The 25037-nt window shown below is 40.7% G+C and overlaps 1 protein-coding gene across 1 annotated transcript in view; it reads left to right on the forward strand.

Annotated features, from left to right (window-relative positions):
- The first annotated feature begins 8870 nt into the window (after positions 1–8870).
- The window catches only part of CCDC15 (coiled-coil domain containing 15), a 43369-nt gene continuing 27202 nt past the window's right edge, over positions 8871–25037 (forward strand). Inside the window, exons 1-6 of the mRNA XM_054592723.1 lie at positions 8871–8892; positions 9436–9624; positions 11498–11647; positions 14178–14366; positions 20728–20841; positions 24887–25009. Of these exons, the coding sequence (XP_054448698.1) occupies positions 9445–9624; positions 11498–11647; positions 14178–14366; positions 20728–20841; positions 24887–25009 (756 nt within the window). The 5' untranslated portion in view covers positions 8871–8892; positions 9436–9444. The remainder of the gene's footprint in view (positions 8893–9435; positions 9625–11497; positions 11648–14177; positions 14367–20727; positions 20842–24886; positions 25010–25037) is intronic.

Here is a 25037-nt window from a genome sequence, read left to right on the forward strand (position 1 = left end):
CCAACCGATCGATGTTTCTCTCCATGTCTTCCTCTCTTCCCCTCTCTCTAAAAATAATTAAATAAATAATTTTTAAAGAGAAGCTGGGGAATGAGAGACTCCAGAGACCCGCTGAAGTCATGGAAAAATCCCTGTTCCACCCCAAAATTGGGCCATGGTCTGAATTCCATTATTTTCATACATGTCTGGTCCTGCTTGGGGTTCTCTTTCCTATCCAGAGGCCACACAGAGGTTGGGGACCTCTCTCCAGAAGCCACTCTGTTTATTCCCCTGCCTCCAGCTAATCTTCTATGGCATGTCAGAGCAAGGATAAAGGTGGCACTGGAACAGCCAGCCTCCTGGGGCTCTGTCACTAGCTTCTCAGCCTGCTCGCCTCCTTCTGTCTTCAGACTTTGATTTGGAGAGTCACCCCAGCTCTGTCCTGCTCCTTCATCAGCACAGGAGGGCCGTCAGGAGGATGGGCACTCTAACCGTGTGACCTGCGGCGGGCTCAGAACCTCAACTCTCAATTTCCCATCTGGGAAATGGGGAAACAGTAGCTTCCTTGTAGGAATTGTTCGGGGTATTGGTGAAGATTTGGTTCAGTAAGTGCCTAGGAAATCCTTTGTTACAAAGATGACATTTTAAACTTAAAAAAAAAAAAACCTGCCTTAAAAAAAATTTTTTTTATTCCTGTAGGGAATCTTTGCGTCATGATGAGATCAAAGTTTACATCTCCCCTGTTGGTCATCTCTAACCCTGGTTTTGCAGTAGTTACCTCTCAAAATATTCATTTTTACATCCTGGAGAAAGCCTGAGTAGGTCAGGTTTCTAGAACTAAAGACTCACTGTGCAGTCCAATGAGCTGAAGGATGGGGAGCAGGGCTGGGACGTGTTGGTTTGAAACTCGCAGAGGAACTCCAAAAAACGTTCTGATTTACATAAAAAAGATTTTTTCCCTTTTGTATTTCTGTGTCTATAATTTTCCCTAGACTGCTCAAGGCACCTGTCTGCCTCTGGAAGAGTTAATATTGTTTCAGCCAGTAAACAATGAAAAAGAGAAAGTCTATATTCAGCTTCTGACATAGTATTTTAGAGTCAGTAGCCAGAGGAAAGGCTTGAAAGCCAAACTCTGTAAGGGACAAAGGGACATTTTAATTTCTTTTATCTGCCCCTTTGAAGTATCATAGAACAACAGCCTGTGGACTGGGTAACAGAGTTCTCATACAGGAATATAGACAAGTGGCCTCTTTTGTTTGTGAAGGCCAGGCCTTAAGGCTTATTGTCTGAGGGTACAAGGAGTATATAATGTTCAGGAAATAGCCTGGAGTCTGCCTTTTTTTAGCCTGAGGACTGTGGAGAGAAGAATCTGATAGAGGAAGACCAAAGGGGGATGCAAGTTCTCAACATTCCCCCCTTCCTCTGCCCTAGAAGTGAACTTCAGGCTCCTCACACCCATGCAGAATATGCAAGTGCCTCCAAGTGTCCACAAGCTCCCTTGAGAGGGCAAAGAACTGGCAGGGGACTAACTTGGCACAAAGGGGCCACACTGTGCAGGCAGCGGCAGGGGCCACCAGCTGCCCTGATGGGAGTCATGCAAGCAGCTCCTCAGAGGAGGGAGCAACCTAGACTCGTTCAGAGATGAGTGGGAATCCTGAAAATGCCACGTAGGTCCACGCACGTTGTCTCCTTCTGTTGCCACAGTTCACCAAAGCCCCATCACCTGTACTCACGTCCACCCTTCTTAGGAGCTGGGGTCGGGGAGGAAATTGGGAGAGACCGAACAACTGCCAGAGCTGTCCAAGCAGAGACTGAGCTTCCTCAAGAGAACGTTACAGCGGTTGTCAGACGGCTCAGGATGGATTAGCATTTAGTTTCCCTCCGCTGGCCCTGGGGCTGTGAAGCTCGCGGGAAGGCCTCAGCAGCTGCAAAGGCACAGCAGCACGACCGTTCCTTAGCTCGTCTGAGTGGAGAAGGAGCAATTTTGCAATCCTGCTTCACGTATTTGTAAGATAAGTAGGCCTATAGAAGTTTAATTTTAGCTGTTTTTACCCTCACCTGAGGACATTTTTTCATTGCTTTTTAAAGGGTGTGGGGAGAGAAAGAAAGAGAGAGAGAGACATTGATAAGAGAAAGAAACATCGATTGGTTACCTCCTATATGCGCCTGACCTGGGATCAAACCTACAACCTAGCTACGTGCCCTGGCTAGGGGACTGGACCCACAACCTTTTGATGCATGAGACAATTCTCCAATCCACTGCGCCACCTGGTCAGGGCAGCATTACATTTTTTTTTAACTTTAAAAGTGTATTTATACCTGTCAGTCTGCCTGTCCACCTTTTGAACCAGAAAGTGTGGTTACTGCCGCCATCTCCCCATCAGCCTGGGAAACTCGCTGGGGCAGAAACTGTAAGGCTCCACTCTGACAGGCCTCCTCGCGGGGCCCAGTTTCGAGCCCTGCATAACATGGCTGCAGAAACAATGGCGTAGACAGACTGCTTGGCTGACAGCAGCCACGGCCTCCCTTAGCCGAGGCTCATGCCCTCTCCTCCTCTGAGCATTTCAACAGATGCACTTCCGAGGCCATTGTCCTCTTCTGAGCAGCACAGGCCAGTCCTCTTGTCCCTTCTGCTGTTCACGGTTGCTTTAGGCCACTCCTCCTTTGGCACCTGCTCTGGGCCCTGGGATCCTGACCCCTCATCCCTGCACCCAGGGCGGCCCTGCCGGCTGCCCTCAGACCTCTGTGCTGAGCACTCAGAAGGGGCCCTGAAGCTCAGACTGGAGCTCCCGCCCCAACACACACACACAGGCGCGCGCGCGCGCACACACACACACACACACACACACACAAGAATGATATGTAAGTAACTACCCATTTTAATAACTCTACTGTGAGATTTCAGGATGTCCCCACCCACTTGGCCTGTTCCTTTGTTTCCAGGCTCCAGGAAGAGTGTTCTGGCACTGACATTACTACAGGACACGCTCTGGCCTTGCTAATGCCATGACATCAGTGGTGACTTTTATATTTAGCGTTGTCCCTTCCATTTCTTTATTTGCTTCCTGTTATTGAGTCATATCTATTTCCTCCACTAAATTGTAAATAATTTTTCATAGCAGAATGAAAAAAGAAATCTTCCAACAAATGACACCCAAATGCCTCTTAAGAGGGGATTGTCTTTAGCAAGAAAAATATTTAGATATGTCACATGGAGTGGAAGCTAAGGCCTTAAGAACAAATAGTCAAGGAACAAAAAGATAAACCACCACGCATTAGAAATAAACAGGAATTTGGGGATGGGGAAGACTAGAGCAGAGAACTGAAGAAGGGGAGAGGAGAGGAGAGGAGAGGCAAGGCGAGGCGAGGAGGAGGCAACATGGTGGGGAGCTGAAGAAAAGTGAAGACCAGCTTGCATTGCTCCACTGCAAAACCCTCCCTCCTTTGTCTTCTGCAAAACTTTGAGAAAAGTTTACTACACAGTAATGTAGTATGTGTGTGTGCTTCTAGCTGACGGAATATAGCTAAGGGTAGGGTAGCCACTCCCTTGACTAGGTTATATTATATAAGACCCAGACTTAGTAGACCAGCGAGAGAGATTGTCCAGTTGGTAAAACCTCTGCCCTGCTGAGAAAGGGCCACATGGCAGCAACTGCTGGTAGCCTCTAGTTGCTGAGAGTGACCCTTGGCCAATCGCTGGCAAGATAATAGGGACCTCAGTTCTACAATCACAAGGAACTGAATTTGCCTAGCAATGACATGAGTCTGGAAGAGGATCTGAACTCCAAAAAGGAATACCCACCAGCCGACACCTTAACTGAATTCTGGTGAAACCTGAGCAGAAGACCCACTAAGCTGTGCCTACACTCCTGACCCACAGAAACTGTTAGACAATGAATGCATGTTCTTTTGAGCCGCTAAATTTGCGGGATTCTGTTGTGCAGCATAGAAAACTAATACAGATGAGAGAGAGATTAGATAGTGAGAAAGCAAGAATTAGGAGTCAGAGATTGTCCTGAGAACCTAGGACTTAGGAAATTTGGAGTAATATTGGTTTTCTTAGTTTGGATCCCAGAGGCAGACCTCCAGACAAGAACTTAATGAGCAAAGGTGAGCCCAGTAAAGCCAGGTAGTATATTGGGAAAATGAGACACGGGCAGGAAGGAAGCCAATAAAGTCTGCATAGCAATCAAATTACTTTCATGGGCAGCTACAACGTAATCCTTTTAGGGAACTCTGAGAGACAATGAAGACTATGCTTCAGAGTTATCCTGCCCAAGGGGCCAGGGAGTGGGGCTATTTAGTCACAATCTGTTCTCAGATGTGGGCTGAGGGAGGAGGTGAGGCTCATTCCTCAGACTGCGGGCTGACTCTCACATGGAGGCGTCTTGCCCAACTTTTCCTCCTCCAACTTCTCTCAGCATGTGTGTGTGCATGTGTGTACATGTATGTGTCTGGGGAAGCTACCCTTTACTCTGTCAGGCACTTTATAGCTATTTGTTTATTTAATTCTCCCAATACTCCTTTTAGGTAGAGATTATAACCCCATTTTACAAAGAGGAAAACCTAAAATTTCAAGAATTTAGCCACTTGCAAAGATCATATAGATACTAAGTGGCAGAGCTTGGATTAGAAACCCAGTGTGATCACCACCAGAGCTCAGGCCTCCAGCCACCTCCCTGGCTCTCTGTGGAAGTTCCCCTCCCGTGTGTGTGAGTCGTAGGCCTGGCCTAACCTTTTACCCCCGGTATCCACGCTCTGACTACGCCCCACGATGGCAGGTGGCCTCTCTACCCACTCCTTGTGCCCTCTACTATTGCTGAAATTCTTTTCGATTCTTTGCTCCATAAACCCGCATGGGAATGGTGCCAGAGTTGTCCCTACCATAAGTTTAATTTGCTGGGATGGGGAGAGAGGGAGGACCCAGGAGGCCAGTGTCAGCCAGAGAGTTCGCAGAGCCGTGGCATTGCCTGGGAAACACGGAGTGTGCGAGGCTTTGTGCGGAGAGGAGGCAGGGCCTTGCTGCTCCAGCAGCTGCCAAACAAGAGACAGATTAGCTAGCTCTCTGGAACAAAACAAGTTTTTGTGGGCCTGTACAGTGAGGAATGGCCCTCCCAAAGAGTATTTTTTCCCCCTTTTTCTTTTTAAAGTTCTCCTAGGTAGCTCTACTCTTGCTCGCTGCTGAGGAGCATCAAATAGAAAGTGGAGACCGAGTCAGTCTCCCCCTGCTTTCCCATAGCCTCCTCTCGAGCCCTGGTTTCGCTGCCTGCAGATCTCTGTAAGTGCGAGGAGTCTTTCAGAGAAAGAGCATTCTACAGAGATATGGTGTCTCGGGAGGTATGGGTTTGTTGGGAGAAATATGTGATCGGAGTGGTATGGGGTCCTGGGTCCATTTCTCTGAGGCAGAGAGGAGGCACTCCCATTTCCATACTGGAAACTGCAAAACATCAAAGCCTTTTATGCTGAGAGTAAATATTTGATTTCTGAATAGAATTCCTGCCCCCTCAGAAACTGAGAGGAACTCAGGCTCGTGTCCATGGTTGCTGAACGTGCTCTATTCAGCAGCTCTCCAGAGGAACAAAGAAGAGACATTAATTGGCTTTAAAGTGCTGGAAAGATCCAGTTTGCTGACCTATTTAAGATGAAGCCAGGACATTCTAGAGAACATCTCTGGAGTTCTGTTCTTCTAAAGCTTCAGCAATCAAATAAAAACGAGTTGAAAAATCATGAAGAAGCCACAAATCATCCCTAACTCATGAAAGGCTTCATTGTTTCCCTTCTCTTGGATCCTCAGATGGAGTCCTCCCACTAATCGTGTCCCGGAAGGATTTACTTCCATCCTCCCTCTCTTGCCCTCCTCCCAAATAGGGAGGGGCAGAAATGGAAATCATTTCTGTATGAAGAGCACTCCACGTTCCAGAGATTAGTAAAGTTGCTGGTGGAAATGGGGCCCTTCCATGGAGTAGCAAGAAAACCATTCCCAGGACCCATGCATGGGAGGATGAGATGTGGTGATAAGATTTATTGGGGTAGAAATAAAAGATGGCCTCCAGCTTCCCAGTGTCTCATCTCCATCTGTCCCACTGTGGAAGAAGTCCATTCTTGTCTTCATCAAGCTCAGAGGGGCCAGGGTCCAAAAATTCTGTGCCATCGGTTCAGTCCATGCCAAAGCTTGGTCCAGTTCAGTCAGTCCCTGGCCCCATCCAGCCAGCTTAGTCTCTGTTCCTGGCTGCACTCCATCCAGTGCTGCATTGCTGTACTCAGGTTTGCGCTTAGAGCTGTGTCTGGAACCTGCATTTGGGCCTGCACGACTGCTAGGTTTGTGTGGCTGCTGTGGAGAGAACATGCAAACAAATGGGCATGAACGAGTATGTGTTACTGAGAGGTCTTTGGTAAGATTTGATTATGTTAACTTGGGGTTCCAAAGTGACCAATCTATTTCGCAATCCTTTGAGGTCTTGTGCTGAGTCCTCCCCGTAACCAATCCATTCCCTAGGTCTTCCAGAGTTCTGTGTCTCATTCAGTTCAATCTTTCCCAGGCTAGAGGTCTCCTCACTATGGTCTCCATCTTGGCTCCTACTGCACATGCCCCATAGTAAAAGGACCTCACCCTGCACCGTCTTGGCTTCCACTGGGCATGGGCCCAGCAGAGGAATTTCCCCTGCTCCCCCCCCTAATAATCTGGCTACTGGGCTGGATGAAATTAGGTCCCTTTGGTAAAGGACACAGTGGTCCCCAGGGGAGCCTTTGAATGCTGTAACTTCCTAGTCAATCAGGCCTATTGTCTGGTTCAGCTCCCTAGTTTATTAGGCTTAATGTCTGATTCCATTTGCTCCCTTCCTTTATTAATACTAACTAGCTACCTACACTAATAGTAAGAGGAGTGGGATGTGGGGAAGGGGAAAGGCTTATTCTAAATTAACAGAAGACAGAATCCCTGTCTAGGTGCTTAAATATAGTTGGGAAAGCAGCATCTAAATCTATGAGTATAATTGGTAAAACATTTTTATCACCCTTTACAAATTGCCTTTTCAAATATTATTTTATCTATTCTTCTAACAACTCTGTGAGTAGGATTTTTTAAAGGGGAAATTGGAGCTCAGAGAGGTTAAGTAATCTGTTCAGTCACATTTTGAAGTCCACATAGTGCAGACTCAGCCTGTGCTTCTTTGTCTAGTGTTCACAGTATACTCCTGAAAGAAGCTGCCTTCAGTCAGAAGTAAAAGTCGATATAAAAAGGGAGGCTCTGAGACAAGATATGAGGCAGAGGACAAGGTGGGCAAAAGGGCCATAAAAACCAAAGCTTAATTAGCAAGAAATAAACTGGATTCCCAGTGGTGAGTCCAGGGACACTAAGAAGACAGACTGTCATACACAGGATTCAACAAAGGGAGAAACGGTTTTCTTGAAAGGCCTCAACTAAGTTGCTAGGGTAGAAAGCCTCAAAGACAAGCCACAATGTTCACTCCTTGTGGTACTTGCAGGGTCCAGCCTGGTTTAGTTGACAGATCCTTGCCAGAGTTAGTCTTCCAGGAGCCTGCATCTGGTTTGCTGCCCAGCAAGTTAAGGAAGGCGATTTGTCAAGGTTTTTCAGATGTAAGTGCCAGAAGTTTAACTAGAACAATTTGAAGCCAAAAAGGAAGAATTTCTTCCATCATGTAACAAAACATTGGAGGGAACTGGAATAACTGGAAATTAGATCGTTAAAAGCCATCGTGGTTATCACTCATCCCTCTTGTTTAGTTAGGTCTTGGTGTCAGCTTCGTTTTCTCAAGCCTTCTGACACTTTTTGATGGGAGCCATGGTTGCCAGGCATAGAGTACCAGCGGCTCTCTATCTGGCACCTCTCCGTGGCTTCACAGGCTCCACATGATTACCCACCCCTGACTTGGGACCTCCTGTCTCATCACTCTCCCTCTCACCCTGCTCCAGCCACACCAGCCTTCTTGCCCTGCTGGGCACAGTCACCTCGGTGTTCCCTCTACGTGAAACATTCTTTTATAAAACTCTTCCTTGAGAATTACACTAGCTTGTACCATTATCTCCTGGGACTGCATTGGAGTCTTTGCTCTGTGCGGTCTTCTCTAGACATCCTAAGTAAAATTTCACGTCTCCTCCCACTAGCACGCTTTTTTTTTCTGTTCTTCAATACTCATCTGATCAGACACATGTATTTACTTGTTCATGTGTTTATTTGGTTACTACTCATTACATTGTAAATTCCATGAGCAAGGGATATTTGTCTGTTTTGTTCCTATTTATACTTCCAGTGCCCAGAACAGTACTGGTATATAAAAAGGTTTCAAACTCTGTTAAATGAAAGGAGGAGTGGGTATTTCACAGGGATAATGAAATGTCGAGGATTACTCCGGAGCTTGGAGCAGCAGGGAGGGAGACCACTCAAGAAGCTGTGATGTTCAAATATATGATTACGTAAACGGAACAAGGCGTGAAAAGGATCACTATGACTTTTTGCTCCTCGAGGGAGCCCTGTTAGGCCCGCATTCTTCCTTCCTTTTCCCGTGCTTCCCTCAATTGGGACACCTGCCGCCCGGCCAGTCAGCTCTTCAGCGCGGCGAATCCCTGTTCCTGGAAGATTTGGGTCGGTGTCAGCTTTGAAACTACAGCGGTCCGGCAGCCGGCCCTCCGCACGGCCGCGGCGGTGCCGGAGCACGGCCCTGCGAACCCACTCGCTTCCGCCCTGTTCCTTGCGCCCGCCCATGTCCCGCCCCCTCAGCGGAAGTGACGGACCCCGGAGCCCGAACCCCGCCCTCAAGCCGTACCAGCCCCGCCCTCACGCCTTCCCAGTCCCGGGAGGTGCCGGTAATCCGGAAGGGGCGGATTCAGGGAGCCTAAGGGGCGGGGCGGCCCACCCGAAAGTGACGGTTAACTAGAAGCGGTTACTTTGGTATCGTGAGTGGCTTGAGTCTGGAGAGTTGTGGGTGCTATCGCAACAGGAGTGGGACCCCGGGGCTTCAGAAATAGGCTTTTATCTGTCCGAGGCCCCCTCCTCGTTCAGCGTCTCCCCCATAAACGGATACGGATTATTTGGACTCTGCCTCAGACCAGGTTCTCATCCCCGCGCTCGCACCCCAGTATTTCTCTCCGGCTGCTAGGGTCAGTCCTCCTGGTCTTACCTTGCTGTGGCACCGCTGGGTACAGCCCTGTGTTCTGTCAATCACATCCGTCTGTCTGTCCCTCTGCCCTCCAGTCATTCCTTCCGGAAGGCAATTTTAGGCTTAAGCCCCCCGTCCCGGCACCCTCCCCCCGCCCCCCGCCTTATTCCCACTTCTTTTTCCTTTCCTTCTTCCATCATCTCCGTTCTTCCACTCTCTGTCAGGCTCCTGCCTTCTCCAAGGCTTCCCGCCGTTTCGGGGCACTGTGGTTCATGAGTTAGGAAGTGGAGCTTTAACGAGGTGGTTTGAAGATTTTATGCTTTTCCTTTCTCCTAACCAGGAGTCACAGATGCCAGAAAGTATGGCCTCCCTCAAGAAACCTCAGACTAGCTCAAGGTTGCCCTTGGCTTTAAACCCCCTGAAGAGCAAGGACGTGCTGGCAGTGCTGGCCGAGAGGAACCAGGCCGTAGTACCCGTGGGCGCGTGGGTGGAACCCGCCTCCCCGCATAGCTCGGAAACCCCAGCCTATGTGAGTGTCAGTTTGAGCCCAAATGGTGGTGTTCCAGCCCCATCTTTTTTGTGTATGTCTTAAAAAGATGTATTCTTGCATTAGGACTATAGCACAAACATATGTGCTATAACTTAAATGTATGTTGTGTATTTCAGTTTACTTCCCAAACTCTTGCTTGTTATGCACATGCAATTGACACTGCCTTCATGTAACATTAATTGATTGCTTAAAGTTTTGTGTAAGTTTGGTAATGGAGATTCAGGCAGCATGCAGTCATGGAAGAGAGGAGGAAGAGATTACTTCTGACTGGGGTCTTGAGAAAGCTTAACTGTAAGTTCCGCAAGGACAGAGTCCTTTATGTTATGTTCATTCCTGTCCTGCCTTACAGTAGGTCTTCAGGGAATATTGGTTGAATGAGGAAATACAGTTTGTGCTGGTCCTTAAAGAATGGGTAGGCTGTTAATTCAATATGGTAAGGAGGAAGGAGCATTTCAAATGAAGGGAAATTTTGCCAAGTTTACATGTGTGCCTTTTTCCACGATGACGCTCATATACTCATGCATGCTAATGAACACATGAGGACAATTTGTAACAGGATTTTTATAGTCTTTCACCAAACTGAGCAGTTCACTTAGCTATTTGTTTGAATTTTCTTGTGGCACTTACCACATTACATTCATAGCAAGGTGTTTACATACATACCTGCCTGATGGAGTGGGAGCTCCTAGGTCACAGGGGAAAAAACGCTTATCAGCACATTCCCACCTTTATCTTAGTGTGTAATAAATATGGGCATTTGGTAAATATTTATGGAATGCACAAAATGTGTGAAGGTCTTCTGAATAGACAGGGTGCTGAATATGAAGGTTAAACTTATGAGGTATGTTTACTTAGTGGTCCCTGAAATCAGAGAAGAAATGAGACAAGTTTGAAGTAAATGTTATATAGTAGTGCAATGTTGTATATTCATTTTTTAATTTATGTGTGTATGTATATATGTACATATTCATTTATTTATTTCTGCTCTGCCTATTTCCAGAAAGGATTTTAAGGGTTTGGGTAGTATGTGATTAAGTGCTAAAACTATATGGTATTTAAAGAAGAAAGATAAGACTTTGCGAATACTGATCAGGGACTCATGGGATAAAATGTTCCAAATTGCTTAGAAAATGTTTTGGAATTGAGCATTATACTCAAGTCTTTACTGTTATATGCTATAGAGGAAACAAAGAAGAATTAAATACATTTCCTGCTCTCCAAGGGATCATAGCCTAACGGAGGAATCAAGAAAACTGTATTCAATTAATGTTAATCAGGGGTCCCGTAGCATAAGAGACCTTAGAGGAAGTAAGGATTGTGGAAGGTACTAGGCGGTGGGTATTCGATGGTCTTGAAGACTGAGTGGGCCTTTACTAGGTAGAGATTACGGGGAGAGTGTGCTGGGTTAAAAGTGGAGCACGATTCTGAGTATGAAGGCATTTTAGAAAAAGGCATTTTTGGTGAGTGGTGAGCAATCTGGTGCATCTGGACTGTTTTACCCACTTTAGAAAATGGGTAACATAAGATAGATTTGAATTGGTTCATTAAGAATTAATGAAGATACTGTTTGTTCTCAGTTCAATGAAAAATTAAGATTTGATTTGAGTATTCACAAATTCCAGATTTTAGTTTGTAATTTGCTTTTAAGTTCTGGCTACTCACTAGCTACGTCTAGACTCTCATCTCTGAACTCCCATGATTTCCTTACTCAACTGGGAATTTTGGATTATAGGACTGAGTTTATTTTTTTCAGGATTGTTTCCTGAAACAAATCTGCTTTGTGTTTGTAACAGAGCACTAAGTGGAAAAACTGTTGACATTTTAGCTTATTTTCTATCTTCCATCTTTAAAGACTTCAGCATATATGATTGAAAAAGAACTCAAGGAACAGCTAAGAAAAAAACAAGAAGCTTTGAAGCATTTTCAGAGACAAGTCAAACACCGAGTAAATCAACAAATTAGGCTGAGAAGAGAACAACAGCTTCAGAAGTCTTACGAAGCAGTAAGTTCGCAGTGAGCCCTGAGTGAATGGAAAGTGCACACGTTATGAGAAAAGAGATCACATTCTTTTGATTCCATGCTTTGTATAATCTGATTAGCTGGTGAGGGCAGTAGATTTGAATGTAGAGAAAGCATGTTTTATTCCTGTGTTCTGACTCATTTTTTTGCTTTCCCTAATTAGAAACTGGCAGAGTTTTAGATTCAGATTTGAGTTTGAATTCTGGCTCATGCTATTTTTTTAAAATTAAATTTATTGAGGTAACATTGGATAATAATCCAAATTTCAGGTGTACAACGTAATTCATTATCTGTATACTCTATTGCATGCTCATCACTCAAAGTCTAGTTTCCTTCTGTTACTCTATATTTGACCCTTTCTACCCCTTTTGCCCTTTCCTTCTGGTAACTGCCATTCCGTTGTCTGTTATTGATGAGTTTACTTTTGTTTTGTTAGTTTGTGATTTTTTGGTTGATATTTCGCATATGAGTGAAATACAGTTTTTGTCCTTTTTGTCTGACTTCACTTAGCATAATACCCTCAAGATCTATCCATTTGCCACAATGGTAATTTATAAATTTATGTATATATGTTTAAGTAGTAATATTTAATCATATATATTTTATATACACACACATATCACATCTTCTTTATCTGTTCATCTGTTGACGGACACTTAGGTTGTTTCCATGTCTTGGCTATTGTAGCTAATGTTGCAGTAAACAGAGGTATATTTTTATGAATTAGTGTTTTTATATTTTTCAGGGAAATACCCAGGACAGGAATTGCTGGGTCATATCCTAGTTCTATTCTTTATTTTTCCTCCCTACTTTTTTCCATAGTAGCTGTTACCAGTTTACATTCCCAACTGTGTACAAGGGTCCCTTTTTTCCCCACGTCCTCTCTGATACTTGTTGTTTCTTGTCTTTTTGATAATAGCTATTCTGACAGGTGCAGGGTGGTGTGTTACTGTGGTTTTGATTTGCATTTCTCTAATAACTAGTGATGTTGCACATCTTTTCATGTCTGTTGGCCATCTGTATGTCTTCCTTGGAAAAATGTCTGTTCTGATCCTCTGCCCATTTTTTAATCTGATTTTCTGTTTTCTGTTGTTGTTGAGTTGTATGAGTTCTTTATATATTTTAGATATTAACCCCTTATTAGATGTGTCATTTGTGAATATCCTCTCCCATTTGTTTGGTTGCTCCGTTATTTTGCTGATGGTTTCTTTTTCTCTGCAGAAGCTGTTTAGTTTGACATACTCCCAATTGTTTATTTCTGCTTTTGTTTTCCTCTGGAGTCAAATTCACAAAGCCATCTCTGGGCCTCCCCCGCCCCAACTTTCCAGGCCCACCCAAGCTGTTTCCAGTGGCTTTTCCACAGGAATGGCTTGTCTTGGCTCATGCTTCAGGTTTTCTTAAATTCTCTCAGATAAGCAGCATCTGGCCTCAGCAAGACCCTTCCCTCTTGCTAAGGGGCTCCAGGACCAACACTAGCAGCAGCGGGGCTTGGTTCACAGCTTGGCCTCGCCTGGGCACTGCCAAGCCCAGCACAAGGAGTAGCCATCTGCAAGTTGCTTTGTAGCTCCTGCACAACTTTCTGTTTTCTTTACCTGCGCTAGTTGTGCCTGAGGGCGCGGGGCAGGTGAGGGGGAGGGGGTTGCTGTTGAGGAAATTGACTCATGAGTGACCATGGTGGTGAGTGTCCCTGCTGTGTCCAGCTTGCCTTGGTCTCGGGACACCACCTTGTGGTGGGTAGAGGGGAGCCAGGTTTGCAAGCCCGTAATGCTGCCTCCTGTTCCTAACAGCTGCCAGCACTCCTGTGTGCTCTTAGACAAATCTCTGCTGTGGCTACTGGGTTCCGAGCAATAGCGGGTGGGAGTGGGGCTGGGGAGCCAGATTCCTGGGCGCTGAGGCTGCTTCTGCCGCTCTTAACCTCCACCCGGCCATCGGCCATCGTGTGGGAACTGCACTCCACCTCCTCCCCCACTACCCCGGCAGCTGGGGCCGCAGCGGCTGTCCAGCTGCACCCGTAGACACCGCCCTTGTCCTTCCCTCCCTCCCACCCTGCCGATGTGCTCCAATACGCCCACCTTCCGATGTGCCGATGTGCTGATGTGTGGATCTCGCAGGTGTGTTTGTGTGTTAAGCAGAGAAACCTTTATTGGATTATAGATGTTTGACGCGCTGAAAATTTAAGGGGGAGATGCAAAGGGGTCTTCTCACTTCTCCATGATGGTGACCTGACTTACGCTATTTTACCAGCAATGTGATTTTGGGCTAATGATTTCACTCCTCTGGACTGTAGTTTCTTGTCTTATGAGGTTGTTGTGAGAATTAGACAGGGTAAAGCAAGTTACAGCACATGGTAAGTGCCTGGCAAATGTTACTTTCTTTGCCGGCTAAAGCTTTCTGCTACCTCCCTCTGACACCAATTTTAAGTATTTCGGGCTGCGTATAGGCATTATTTGATTGCACTGGATTGGAGTAGAATTTTACTAGAATCATGTCATTCTTTCTTTTTTTGTGTGTAGGCAGAAAAAGAGAGCTCTATAGCTATGCATTCTTCAGATCCAGCACACTTAACTCCTAAAAGAACAAGTGTTTTTCCAAACAATTTGAATGCTGCTATTGGAAGTGCTAGGATACCTTCTTCTCAGATGCTTGGGGATGGAATAGAAGATAGAGAGAATCAGAATCAATTATTCCAACAAGCCCAGGCTGTAAGTACGTATTTTATTTTACATCTATGATTTTTTTCAGATGCATGACATACCTGGGATATGAAGTAGAGATTAGGAAGAATCATATTCAGCTTTGCTATTCATCACCTTCTTTTATCTTATACAGTGGGAAATTAGTGGGATGATTTTTTTAATATATATTTTTTAAAAATTTATATATTTTTTTGGTAAGGTACTTTAGAATCCCCTAACATAAGGGGCCAGAGTAATTAAATTTCAAACCTTATTAGAAAGAGCTTTAGATCAAAGGACATACATTGTCCCAATTATATTTGAGTTGTGTTTGGGTAAGTTTGTAGCGTATGGACAGAAGTGATTCCTAACCACTGTTGGAAAAAGGTTTAATCCATACATGGGGTGTTTTGTTTATTTTTTTTCTGTCCTTTAATCTGATTGTCACAATAAATAAATCTAAAGTCAAGTAATAATATAGGAAACTATCAGTTAACACATTGAGAGTTTTTTTAACCTTGACTTTTAGTGATTTAGCGATTCATTTAATATGCCTGATATTTAAAAACTGACCACCACAAGTAGATCCATCCACTTGAATCATTTGATGCCATCCAACCAACTCCCTCCTTCCGGTGCCTGAGCGTTTGTCCAGTTGATATATTTTTCAGGTCTGTTGTGGGAATTATTTTTCATCTTATCACTTAAATGTGGGAAATGATGATTATGTGAAAATAAAAGTTCTGTAAGCACTAATGTGCCTGGTCATAAGTATGAAGCAAATCCAATTGTGCTGTTAGTATAAACAGGGAAAGCTTTACAAGCACCTGTAATGTTGAATTACTTTTTAAAAAAATGTTTTTTCTTTGTCTCAAACTACAACTTTTTCTTGTTTCTGTTTGGTTTGTAATCATTTTTATAATCGTTTCTGTTTTCTTCTATAAGATTATGAACAATTTGTTGAGCAAATATTTATTGAGCCAGGTACTGTGTAAAGTAAAAGGGATAGAACATTGACTAATACAGACATAGTCCTTGCTTTTATGGCCCTTGTAGCTATAAATTCCACTGTACTGAGGATTTTACTTCACCTGCATAAAACATAAGTAGATCAGTCCATCAGATACACTGTTAAACATTGTAGAGATACTAATGAAATGTGAAATGGCACCCTTTGTGGGTTTTATATTTACAAGTAGAGATACAAAGCTAATAGATCTCCAATATTAGAGATTAAGATAGAGACGTTTGCTGTCTTTGGTGATAAAATTGTGAGAATTCAAAATAATTTAAATTCCAGAGAACTAGTTAGGGAAGAATTCTTGGAAGAGGTGGAATTGAGCTGTGTATTTTGATTTGTTAAACTGGATTGAATTGGTAAATTCAAGAGGCTTTTGAGATAGGAGGGGCAGTTAAAAGCCTAGAATATGGAATGGGCATGGTATATTTGGGGATAAATTATAGAACCTTTCTAATGATAGTTTATACAGGAAAAAACAAAGTGGGATTAGATAGGTAGGAGAAAATCCGGTTATGAGAAGCCTTAAATGTTACAATATTTAAAAAAATTTTTGTACTGTGTTAAAATAAGATGAACTACTGAAGAATGTTCAGTGACTTAAAGTACTTTAAGCCTATAAACTTTTGCCCACATAATACCGTGATAATACTTGTTAATTTTACCATTTCTCTTGCAGTTTTTATCCACTAGATGTCACTAAGAACTAGACAATGAGACTTCAAGCTCTGATGCCTTTAGTTTATGTATTGAACTGATTGAATAAATGGTGAATGTAATTCACTTTCTGAACATCAGTGTACTTTTCAATTTCCTTGTGTCTTGGAGTGATAGAAACATAGAACCTTGGAATATTGAAATATTTAAGGATGAGATGGTTTGACATCTGGGTATATTTTAAAATAATATAAGGGTGAGTTGAAGTAGGAGATTATAAATTAACAAGATTATCCAGGAGTTGATATATTAAATCTAGTTGATATGTATGTAGGGGTTTGCTATAGTATTCTGTCTATTTCTATGGATGTTCGAAGTTTACAATATGTTTGAATTTATTTACATTTTAAATTAAATGTTAGAAAAGATGTCTAGCCTAACCTTTCTCTGTCTAAGAAATTCTTTTTATTGTATCTAGTTTCTGCTAGAAAACACTGCCACTATTGATCAACTCACTTTTTAGACTTTTATGTAATCTTTAGAAAGTTTGAAATTATTACAAGTATTTTTTCAGTATAGTGAGTGAAAATCTTCCTCCCTGTAATTTTTACCCTTTGGGCCTAGTTTCGTACTCTCAAGTAATAGAGAAAAAAATACCATGGTGATTTCTAAGAACATGTCAAGTATGTAGTTATATCTATCATTTTTCTCCTTTAAGATTTCCACATTCCTAATGCCTACTTGTTTTAAGATGAGATAAGATTAGGCACCTAAAGTTAGGAACTAGAATCACAGAAGTGGAAGAAATTTCAGGCGTTCACATAGAACTAGCTCACCCCCTGCTTTTTGTTAGAGCTGATATTTACCTCTAAGGGTTGAGTTTCTGTGGTGTCCCTTGATAACTTCGTTTTGGTGAGGAATTGGACAACTGATCATTCTTACCATATAGTAATTTTTTATTTATCTATAGACTATTAAGTTTGTCACTATTTCTTTTCTAGCATGGTATATCCCAGCTTTTTATTTTTGTTTTTTATTTTTATTTTCTTTTTATAATGTAAGTTTTCCAGCTTTTTCACACTGGGAAATTACAATTAATTTTGGTAGTTTTGTAAAGGTTTAAGAGGTGTAGAATAACCCGCTAAGTTTTCTTTAATCTGCCAGTGAAAAATAACACTATTTCAGTGAGGCATTTTTGGCTGCAAGAATTCAGGCTAACCCAAGCAAGGGGCACATTTATTTTAAGGATATGCGTGGAGTAGTAAAGGCAGACTCACAAACTCACACAAATCCTAACTTCCCTTAAGAGCCTGCGGCCAGAGAGATTTTCTGGATCTGTGGTAGCTCCGAGGATCCCAACAGCGTGGGATCTTTGACCTTCACACAAATATTTGATCGTTAACTCGATTGATTCGCTTGTTCTCTGAGGGTGACCAGCCTTCTCTATTCGCCTGAGATTGAGGGGTCTCCCAGGACCTGAGACTCGCAGTGCTAAACCTGCACAGCTGCTGGCGAACTGGGAGAGCTGGTCACCCTGTTTACACGTATGCTTCTCTCTACTGATTTTCCTACTATTACCTGGTATTCTCATCATCACAGCTCTGAAACTTCGGCATACTCGAGACTTCTTTAATCTTGTTTTTCCAGCTTAGGACCTTTTAGTTTCAGTTCCTGTCTCTGATACTTCCTAATTCATTTAGTAAGATAAGGAATCTGTTTTGGCCCAGACTGCCTTTTTGTATTAGGTCTAGGTTACTAGCCAGCCTGTAGCTTGGTATGCCTACTTAAGGATAAATGAAAGCTAACGCAGTGGATGCACTGCACTGGGGTTCATGGGCTATAATTAGAGACTCCTGTGAACTGAAGTTTTAATCGTATAGTATTTTTGTAGCCATTGAAAGGTTTAACACATCTAAAACTCAGTCCGCTATCGTTTGCAAATAAACTGCATTGTACTTTGATTGTAACTTTGGGTAGGTTTTTATGGCATTAACAGACATTTACAATTGCTATTAGACCCGCGTGGCGATGGAGTAAGTGAAATTCTATGAATGTGAGACTCATCTATACTCTTTTTTTCCCGTCACCTACGTAGCGTTACTACACTATGTTTTTCATTTATATAGTTACATATAAATTCTTTCTTTCTAATTCCTAGTTGTCTAAAAAATTACATGAACAAATTTTTAAAAATTGAAGAAAATATGAAACATGAGTGGGAAACAATGCCATAGATATATAATCGATATATTTGTTCAATTGTATCCTACCTATTTGAAGTTTTAAATTTCATTTTACTATGTGATCATTGTTTGCCTTAGATTTTAAGGTTTAAGCCTCAAAATTTATTTGTATAGTACATTTTCATTTTATCAATCAGAAATCTCTTTGCTTATTGATAGTTATATTTACCAGGCTCTCTACGTAATTATGAATAACTAATTTCCATCGGGGAGTTTTTTAAATCTTGGTTAAAGATTCAGTGCCAGTCTTTATTAATAAAAGCTACAAAAGATTGAAAACTGTGTCTGAGCTTTCAGAATAGAAAAGATTTTGGGTCAAATTTTAGGTTTTGAGTGGTCACATATACACAACACATGCATACACATAGGTATGTTCTAACATATGTAAATACATGCACATGTTACACATACAGATGCATATATACATACATATACTTACAAATATATGTAATAATCACCATTATCTTGCAATAAGAGAAATGTATTTATATACCTATTCATTTTACATAATTAGTAACATCCTCATATTTTTTGTTTGTGTTTGATGCTTATTAACTTTGTTCCTTATATTAGTTTTCTGTGGCTGCTGTAACAGATTACCTCACCCTTAGTGACTTCAAATGGCAGAAATTATTCTCTCACAGTTCTGAAGGCCAGAAGTCCAAAGTCAGTTTCAGTGAGACAAAATCAAGATGCCAGCAGGGCTGTGTTTCTTCCGTAGATTCTAGGGAGAAATTTGTTTATTGGCTCTTCCAGCTTTTGATGTCTGCTGACATTCCTTTGCTCATGGCCACAGCATAGCAATATCTGCCCTTGTCTCTACATCGTCACCTTCCTTGTTCTGTATGTCAAATCTTCCTTGGCTGTTGTGAGGATATTTGTGATGGCATTTGGGGCCCATCTGGATAATCCAGTATTACTTCCTCATCTCAAGATCTTCAATTTATACACACCTGCAAAGGTCCTTATTCCTTTTAAAGGAACATTTAAAGGTTTTAGGGATTAGGACTGGATATCTGCAGGTAGTCATTGTTCATTTCTCTTAGCAGGCTGTTGAGAGGGTCTTTGTGTTGAGGTTTGATGAAGGGTTTTATTAATGACAGAGAAACAGAATGAATGTAAAGTATATTCCAACTGCTGGGCCAGTTGAAATTCCTGTTTAAGGGACTAAAATCAATCAGTGACTCTCACAGAGGTTTAGGGTTGATGGGAAAGGGAAATTATGTACTCTAATTTAAATCTGTTACATTGTGCAGGGCTATAACATGCATCACACTTGGCAATGAGTACAAACAGGCATATTCATGGCTTTGTATTTTTTCATAACCTCAACTGCACATATATCTCCTTTTGCGTTGTAAGTAACGGTCGTGACTTTTTCAGCCACTCTATGCCAACCAAATGTAGAAATCTTATTCTTAGAATAAAGACTGATGTTTCAAGCTGATTTCTCTGGCTTGAGGTATAGACCTAGAAGCAAGGACAAAACAGAGGTGAAATGCTAAAAGGAAACTGGGCTGGTAGCGAGAGTGTTTTTATCCCTAGATCACTATTAGTAAAAAATCATAAAGCATTTATTATTTATATCTGTAAATGATAGTCATGATTTCCCTTGAAGAGAGAATTAATCTCTTTAAACTGTCACTGGTTAGGTTAGAACTGGTCCCTGCTTTGATGTAATTTTACTGAGTGACACAAGGATATGCTTTTCTTCCATGTGCTATACAGTGCTCAGCCTAAAACAGAAGGTACTTTGCTCATTTCTGTATTTTCCTTAAAGGAATATTCTTTACATATTTGTGAACTATAAAGTAGGCTGTGCGTCTTTGAAAAAGAAATAAAAATAAATGCTTACTGAAATTCTGGGTAGAGATTAGAAATAAACACAAAGTCAACATATTTAGTGTTAACATTATCAGCTATTATTTAGAGTACTTAAAACTAATTGGCTCTACTGAGATGTTTGCATTTGAGATCTTAGTTAACTTAGTGGTGAAGGAAGGGTTTAGGTAAATAGAACAAAAAGAATTTTAGGAGGACTAGGAATAGAGACATCTAGCAAGGAGTGATAAAAGGTAATTAGGTGTGCAAGGACCAGTTGAAGAAATAAAGAAATAATTCCTTACTGAGAAGATGGGTAGAAGATAAGGAATGTGTCTGTTCAGTAATTTCTAAGTGAATTAATTCCGACTTTTATGTTCTTATATTTTTGTGTACATAAAACATTATTATGAAGTAATTGGAGTAATAGCACTTATAATCAATTTATGAAATCAGTCTCTTAGAATAACAAAATGATGTTGTGAAAACACTATCAGCAGATCACAGTCTCCTTTGCAAGTAATCCTCTTGTCTTAGGTCTGGCATTTTTTAATAGTAGGGGCCTGTTTTCAGGTTGGAACACTTTAGTGGAATTGGTATTAAGACTTTATCCAGTTTTTGTTTGCTTTTTTCCCCCTTTTCCTGGCAGCTTAGTCAAACCATGAAACAGGCGCGTCACCAGCTGGCATCCTTTAAAACTGTTAGTGAAAAAAATACATCGGTGTTTCCAGATGATACAAGAAAGAGCTTCCCCACCCAAGAGGTAAATTAATTTTTAATAAATTGTTTTTAAAATAGAGATAAAGATGCAGATAAATATTTATTTATATCCCATCTCACCATTATTTAGAACTGTAAAATAATTAGAAATAACCTGAAATATCCAATAGTAGGGAATGGTTAAAAAATTATGATGTATTTCTATATAGCCATTCTAAAAAATATGCTTTTACAGAACATCTGCAGACAAGGAAAAGTGTCTGTGATATAAAGTTCAGTGAATAACTAGGATACAAAATTATATACAATATAATCTCGGTTAAAAATTCATGCAACAAGCATTGAAGGAACAACTGCAATCGCCAAGGTGTTCTAGGATCAGGGTTCACAGCGGTGAAGGGTGGGCAGAGGCCCCTCAAGGAGCCTCTGTGTGGTGAGGAGGCACGTGATGAGTAAGCAAACGGAGATCTATTATATTCTACGTATAATTTACAACGGTAAGTGTTATGGAAAAAATAAAGTAAAATAAAGAGATGGGGAGAGAGTGCTATGTGCATAAACCGAGAAGTTAATACTCATTATTTCTCAGTGGTTTTATTACAGGTGATTTTTATTTTCTTCTCTTGGTTTTCTTTTAAAATGTTCTACATTGTATATATTTTGCTTTTGAATTAGGAAAAAAGTACCAGTTAAAAAAAAAAGAAATTGTTTTGATTCAGAAGATAAGGTACAAGTAATTGGAACCCAAATATGGACCTAGACTTAAAATGATGTTTAAGACTATACTTGTAAAATAGCATTGTTTTGGTGCCTACTTATTTTGTTGTTCACAAAATTGGATGCTAAACTCATGTATTTTCCTGGGTTTACTTAATTTTGGATTAATTTCAAGTTTTTATAGGCAGAATCTAGAAAAATGGACCATTAGTCTTTTTACTTGTTTTTTCCCCCATCATCAACTCTGTGTCTTATTTAGTTTTTTCTCAGTTTTGCTTCCTATTAGGTATTCTTTTACATTTTCCTAGATTATGCATATATATTTTGGTTTTGTATTTTTTCCTTACGTATTTCAACACAACAGTCAAAAACATTTGTCACTTATATGTCTGCAGTTGGTAGAATACTAAACTATAATGTCTCCCTCTCCAGTGTTAATTAAGAAATTTATAGTTAAATATAAAAACACGAGTGGACGTGGGTATATGTCCATATATGGTATTCCATCTTAGATGCTTCAGAATGGTTACCTTTTTCTAGCATTGCTTTATTGTGACTCAACGTAGGGTTTCTTTTGTACTTAAATTCTTTTCAGGGAACTTACCCTGGATTTAGCTGAACTATAGTTTGGGCCATTTGATTGACTCCAGGGTCCTGTTAGAGTGAGGCGATTGGACACATTCTAATAAACCAGGGTATTCTAATAATAAAAAGGGTTATCAGGTTTTAGAGGCTGATATTTTGTATTGTATGGAGCATGTTCAAACTGTTCAATTATTTTTCCACAAAGAGTACTCTTCACAGATCTGACTGAAATAATTATCCAGTAGAAAGGAGGAGGATTAAGTCTGAGATAAGGTTCTTGATAAACCAGTTTTATACGTCAAAAGTGCCATTTAAGTGTAATACATTATGATGATGATGATGAAGATGAAGATGAAGATGATGATGATGAAGAATTCAGGCTGGCTATTTGATTCCAAAGAGTTCATGTGTGTTTTTCAGATATAAGATCAGAAATAAATCCACTCCATGTAATTTAGAATGATTAAGAAATTAGTGAAATTTTCCTTATCACTTATATCAAGTATGTAGTCTTTCCCTCAAATCTAAAGTTTTCTACTTCCTCAGTTGTCTGAAGTGGTGATCTTTCAGTCAGAAAGGAGAACAATTTATAACCTATGTGAACTCTGGTTTCATTTCCTTGTTAGACTTATTTTTACTGACATTAGAACCTGTCTGGTTGCTCTTGTTTCAGAGTTGAAGATATAAATAGAAGATATACTTGCTTGTCCTCTGTCAGGTCACCAAAACAGAATCATAAGCCTTCCGAAATTGTTACTGGCTATTATGCGGCAAATAGTCATTTATAAATGACAGCTGGTTTCACTCCATGTTTGATGTGTGAATGACTTGTTTGTACATTTGAAGTAGAGCTGTTTGTTTTTCTTTATTCTATCTTAGCCTACCATAACCTGCTAGGATCATGCCAGACCTTTCATAAAAACTCAACTTACTCTGATGAGCATATTGCTTTCTCTAGACCATTTATATTTGTATTAATTTTTTTTTCACAGAGCACTTTGTAGGAAACCAGCATCCATCAGGATAAATATAGGAACAAAAGGAGAATTACCCTTTAAGGTTTATTAAGGTCTTTTAAGTACCTCATAGTACCATAAATATATGGGAAGTCAGGTAGGACAATGTAAAAAGTGGAGGGGAAAAAATGGCTTGTTAGAACTATCCACAGCTATTGAAGGATGGGTTTAAGGATTAAGCTAATCACTAATATTGTTTTTTTTTAACAATTTTATTGAGATATAATTCACATACCTAACAATTCACCCATTTAAAATGTACAGGTCCGTGGTTTTTAGTATATTCACAGGGTTGTGCAACTGCTACCATGCTCTAAATTGGGGCATCTTCTTCACCCTTGAAAGAAGCCCTGTACCTGTCGTCATTCTCAGTTCTCTCCCGCCCCTGTCCCCAGGCCTAAGGAACCACTAATCTACTTTCTGTCTCTGTAGATTTGCTTATTGCAGTGTTTCATGTAAATGGAATCATAATATGTGGTCTTTTGTGACTGGCTTCTTTTACTTTGCATAATATTTTCAAAGTTCATTCATGTTGCAGCATGTATCAACACTTCCTTTTATTGCTGCATAATATTCCATTGTATGGCTATATCTCATTGGTATATCCATCCATCAGTCAGTTGATGGAAATTTTGATTGTTTCCACGTCTTGGCTTTTATGAATAATTGTGCTATGAGCAGCTGTGTCCATGTTCTTGTGTGGATATTCATTTCTCTAGTTAGTGGAATTTCTGGGTCATATGATAACTTTGTGTTTATTATTGTTATTGCTGTTTCCCATCAGTAGTATGTGAGGGTTTCAGTTTCTTCACATCCTTTCCAGTACTTGTTGTTGTCCATCTTTTTGAGTATATCCATCCTAGTCGGTATGACGTGGTATCTCTCTGTATTTTTTATTTGTATTTTCCTAATTACTAATGATCTTGAGCATCTTTTCTTGTGCTTATTGTCCATTTATATATTTCTTGTGGAGAAAATGTCAATGTGATACCCGTTTTTTAAATTGGGTTGTCTCTTTATTATCAAATTATAAGAGTTCTTTATGTATTCTGGGTATAAATTAGATGTATGATTTGCAAGTATTTTCTCCCATTCTGTGGGTTGTCATTTCACTTTCTTAATGCTATCATTTGCAGCACAAATTTTTATATTTTGGTATAATCCAGTTTATCCATTTTTTTCTTTTGTTGCTTGTTCTTTTGGTTCTTTAAGCAATAAACCATTGCTTAATCTGAGGTCATGAAGGTTGCCTTCTGCTAATACTTTTATAGTTTTAGCTATTACATTTAGGTCTATGATCCATTGTGGTTCAATTTTTATATATGATGTGAGGAAGTGTTCTAACTTAATTCTTTTGCGTGTGGATATCTACTTGTCCCAACACAATTTTTTGAAAAAGCTATTCTCCCTCCACTTAATTGTCTTTACGTGCTTGTTGGGAAGTAGTTGACTGTAAATGTAAGAGTTTATTGTTGTCTTTACAATATTGTCTTCAGAGATCCATGAGGATGGGGATTTTTCTATTTATTTAGATCATCTTTAATTCATTGCAATAATGTTTTATAGTTTTCAGTGTACCTTCTTGAACTTCTCTTGTAATGTCCAGTTTTTATAATATTTGACTATACTGACCTACTAAAACTGTATTAGTAGAGTGCTAGTAGTGAAGCCTAGGATTTTATTGCAGTCACATTGTTTCTTCCTGAAATAGATACATTTGGGATTTAAAAAAATTTTACTTAAAAAAAATTTTGTTTGTGTGTTCTTTAGAAACCTGACTCTGCGGAATCTTCATCTATGATAATAGACAAGAAAGGGAGAGAAAATTTGATTTGGTCGGACCAACAGGATCTGCTTTTGGAAGACAGGAACAAACCTTTCAGCAAAGTTCGGGTAAAGCAGAGTGAAAGGAGACAGTATA

The sequence above is a fragment of the Pteronotus mesoamericanus genome, unplaced genomic scaffold (assembly GCF_021234165.1).
Source record: "Pteronotus mesoamericanus isolate MK-2021 breed Mesoamerican mustached bat unplaced genomic scaffold, CSHL_Meso_final scaffold_371, whole genome shotgun sequence".
In the NCBI taxonomy this organism is placed as follows: Eukaryota; Metazoa; Chordata; class Mammalia; order Chiroptera; family Mormoopidae; genus Pteronotus; species Pteronotus mesoamericanus.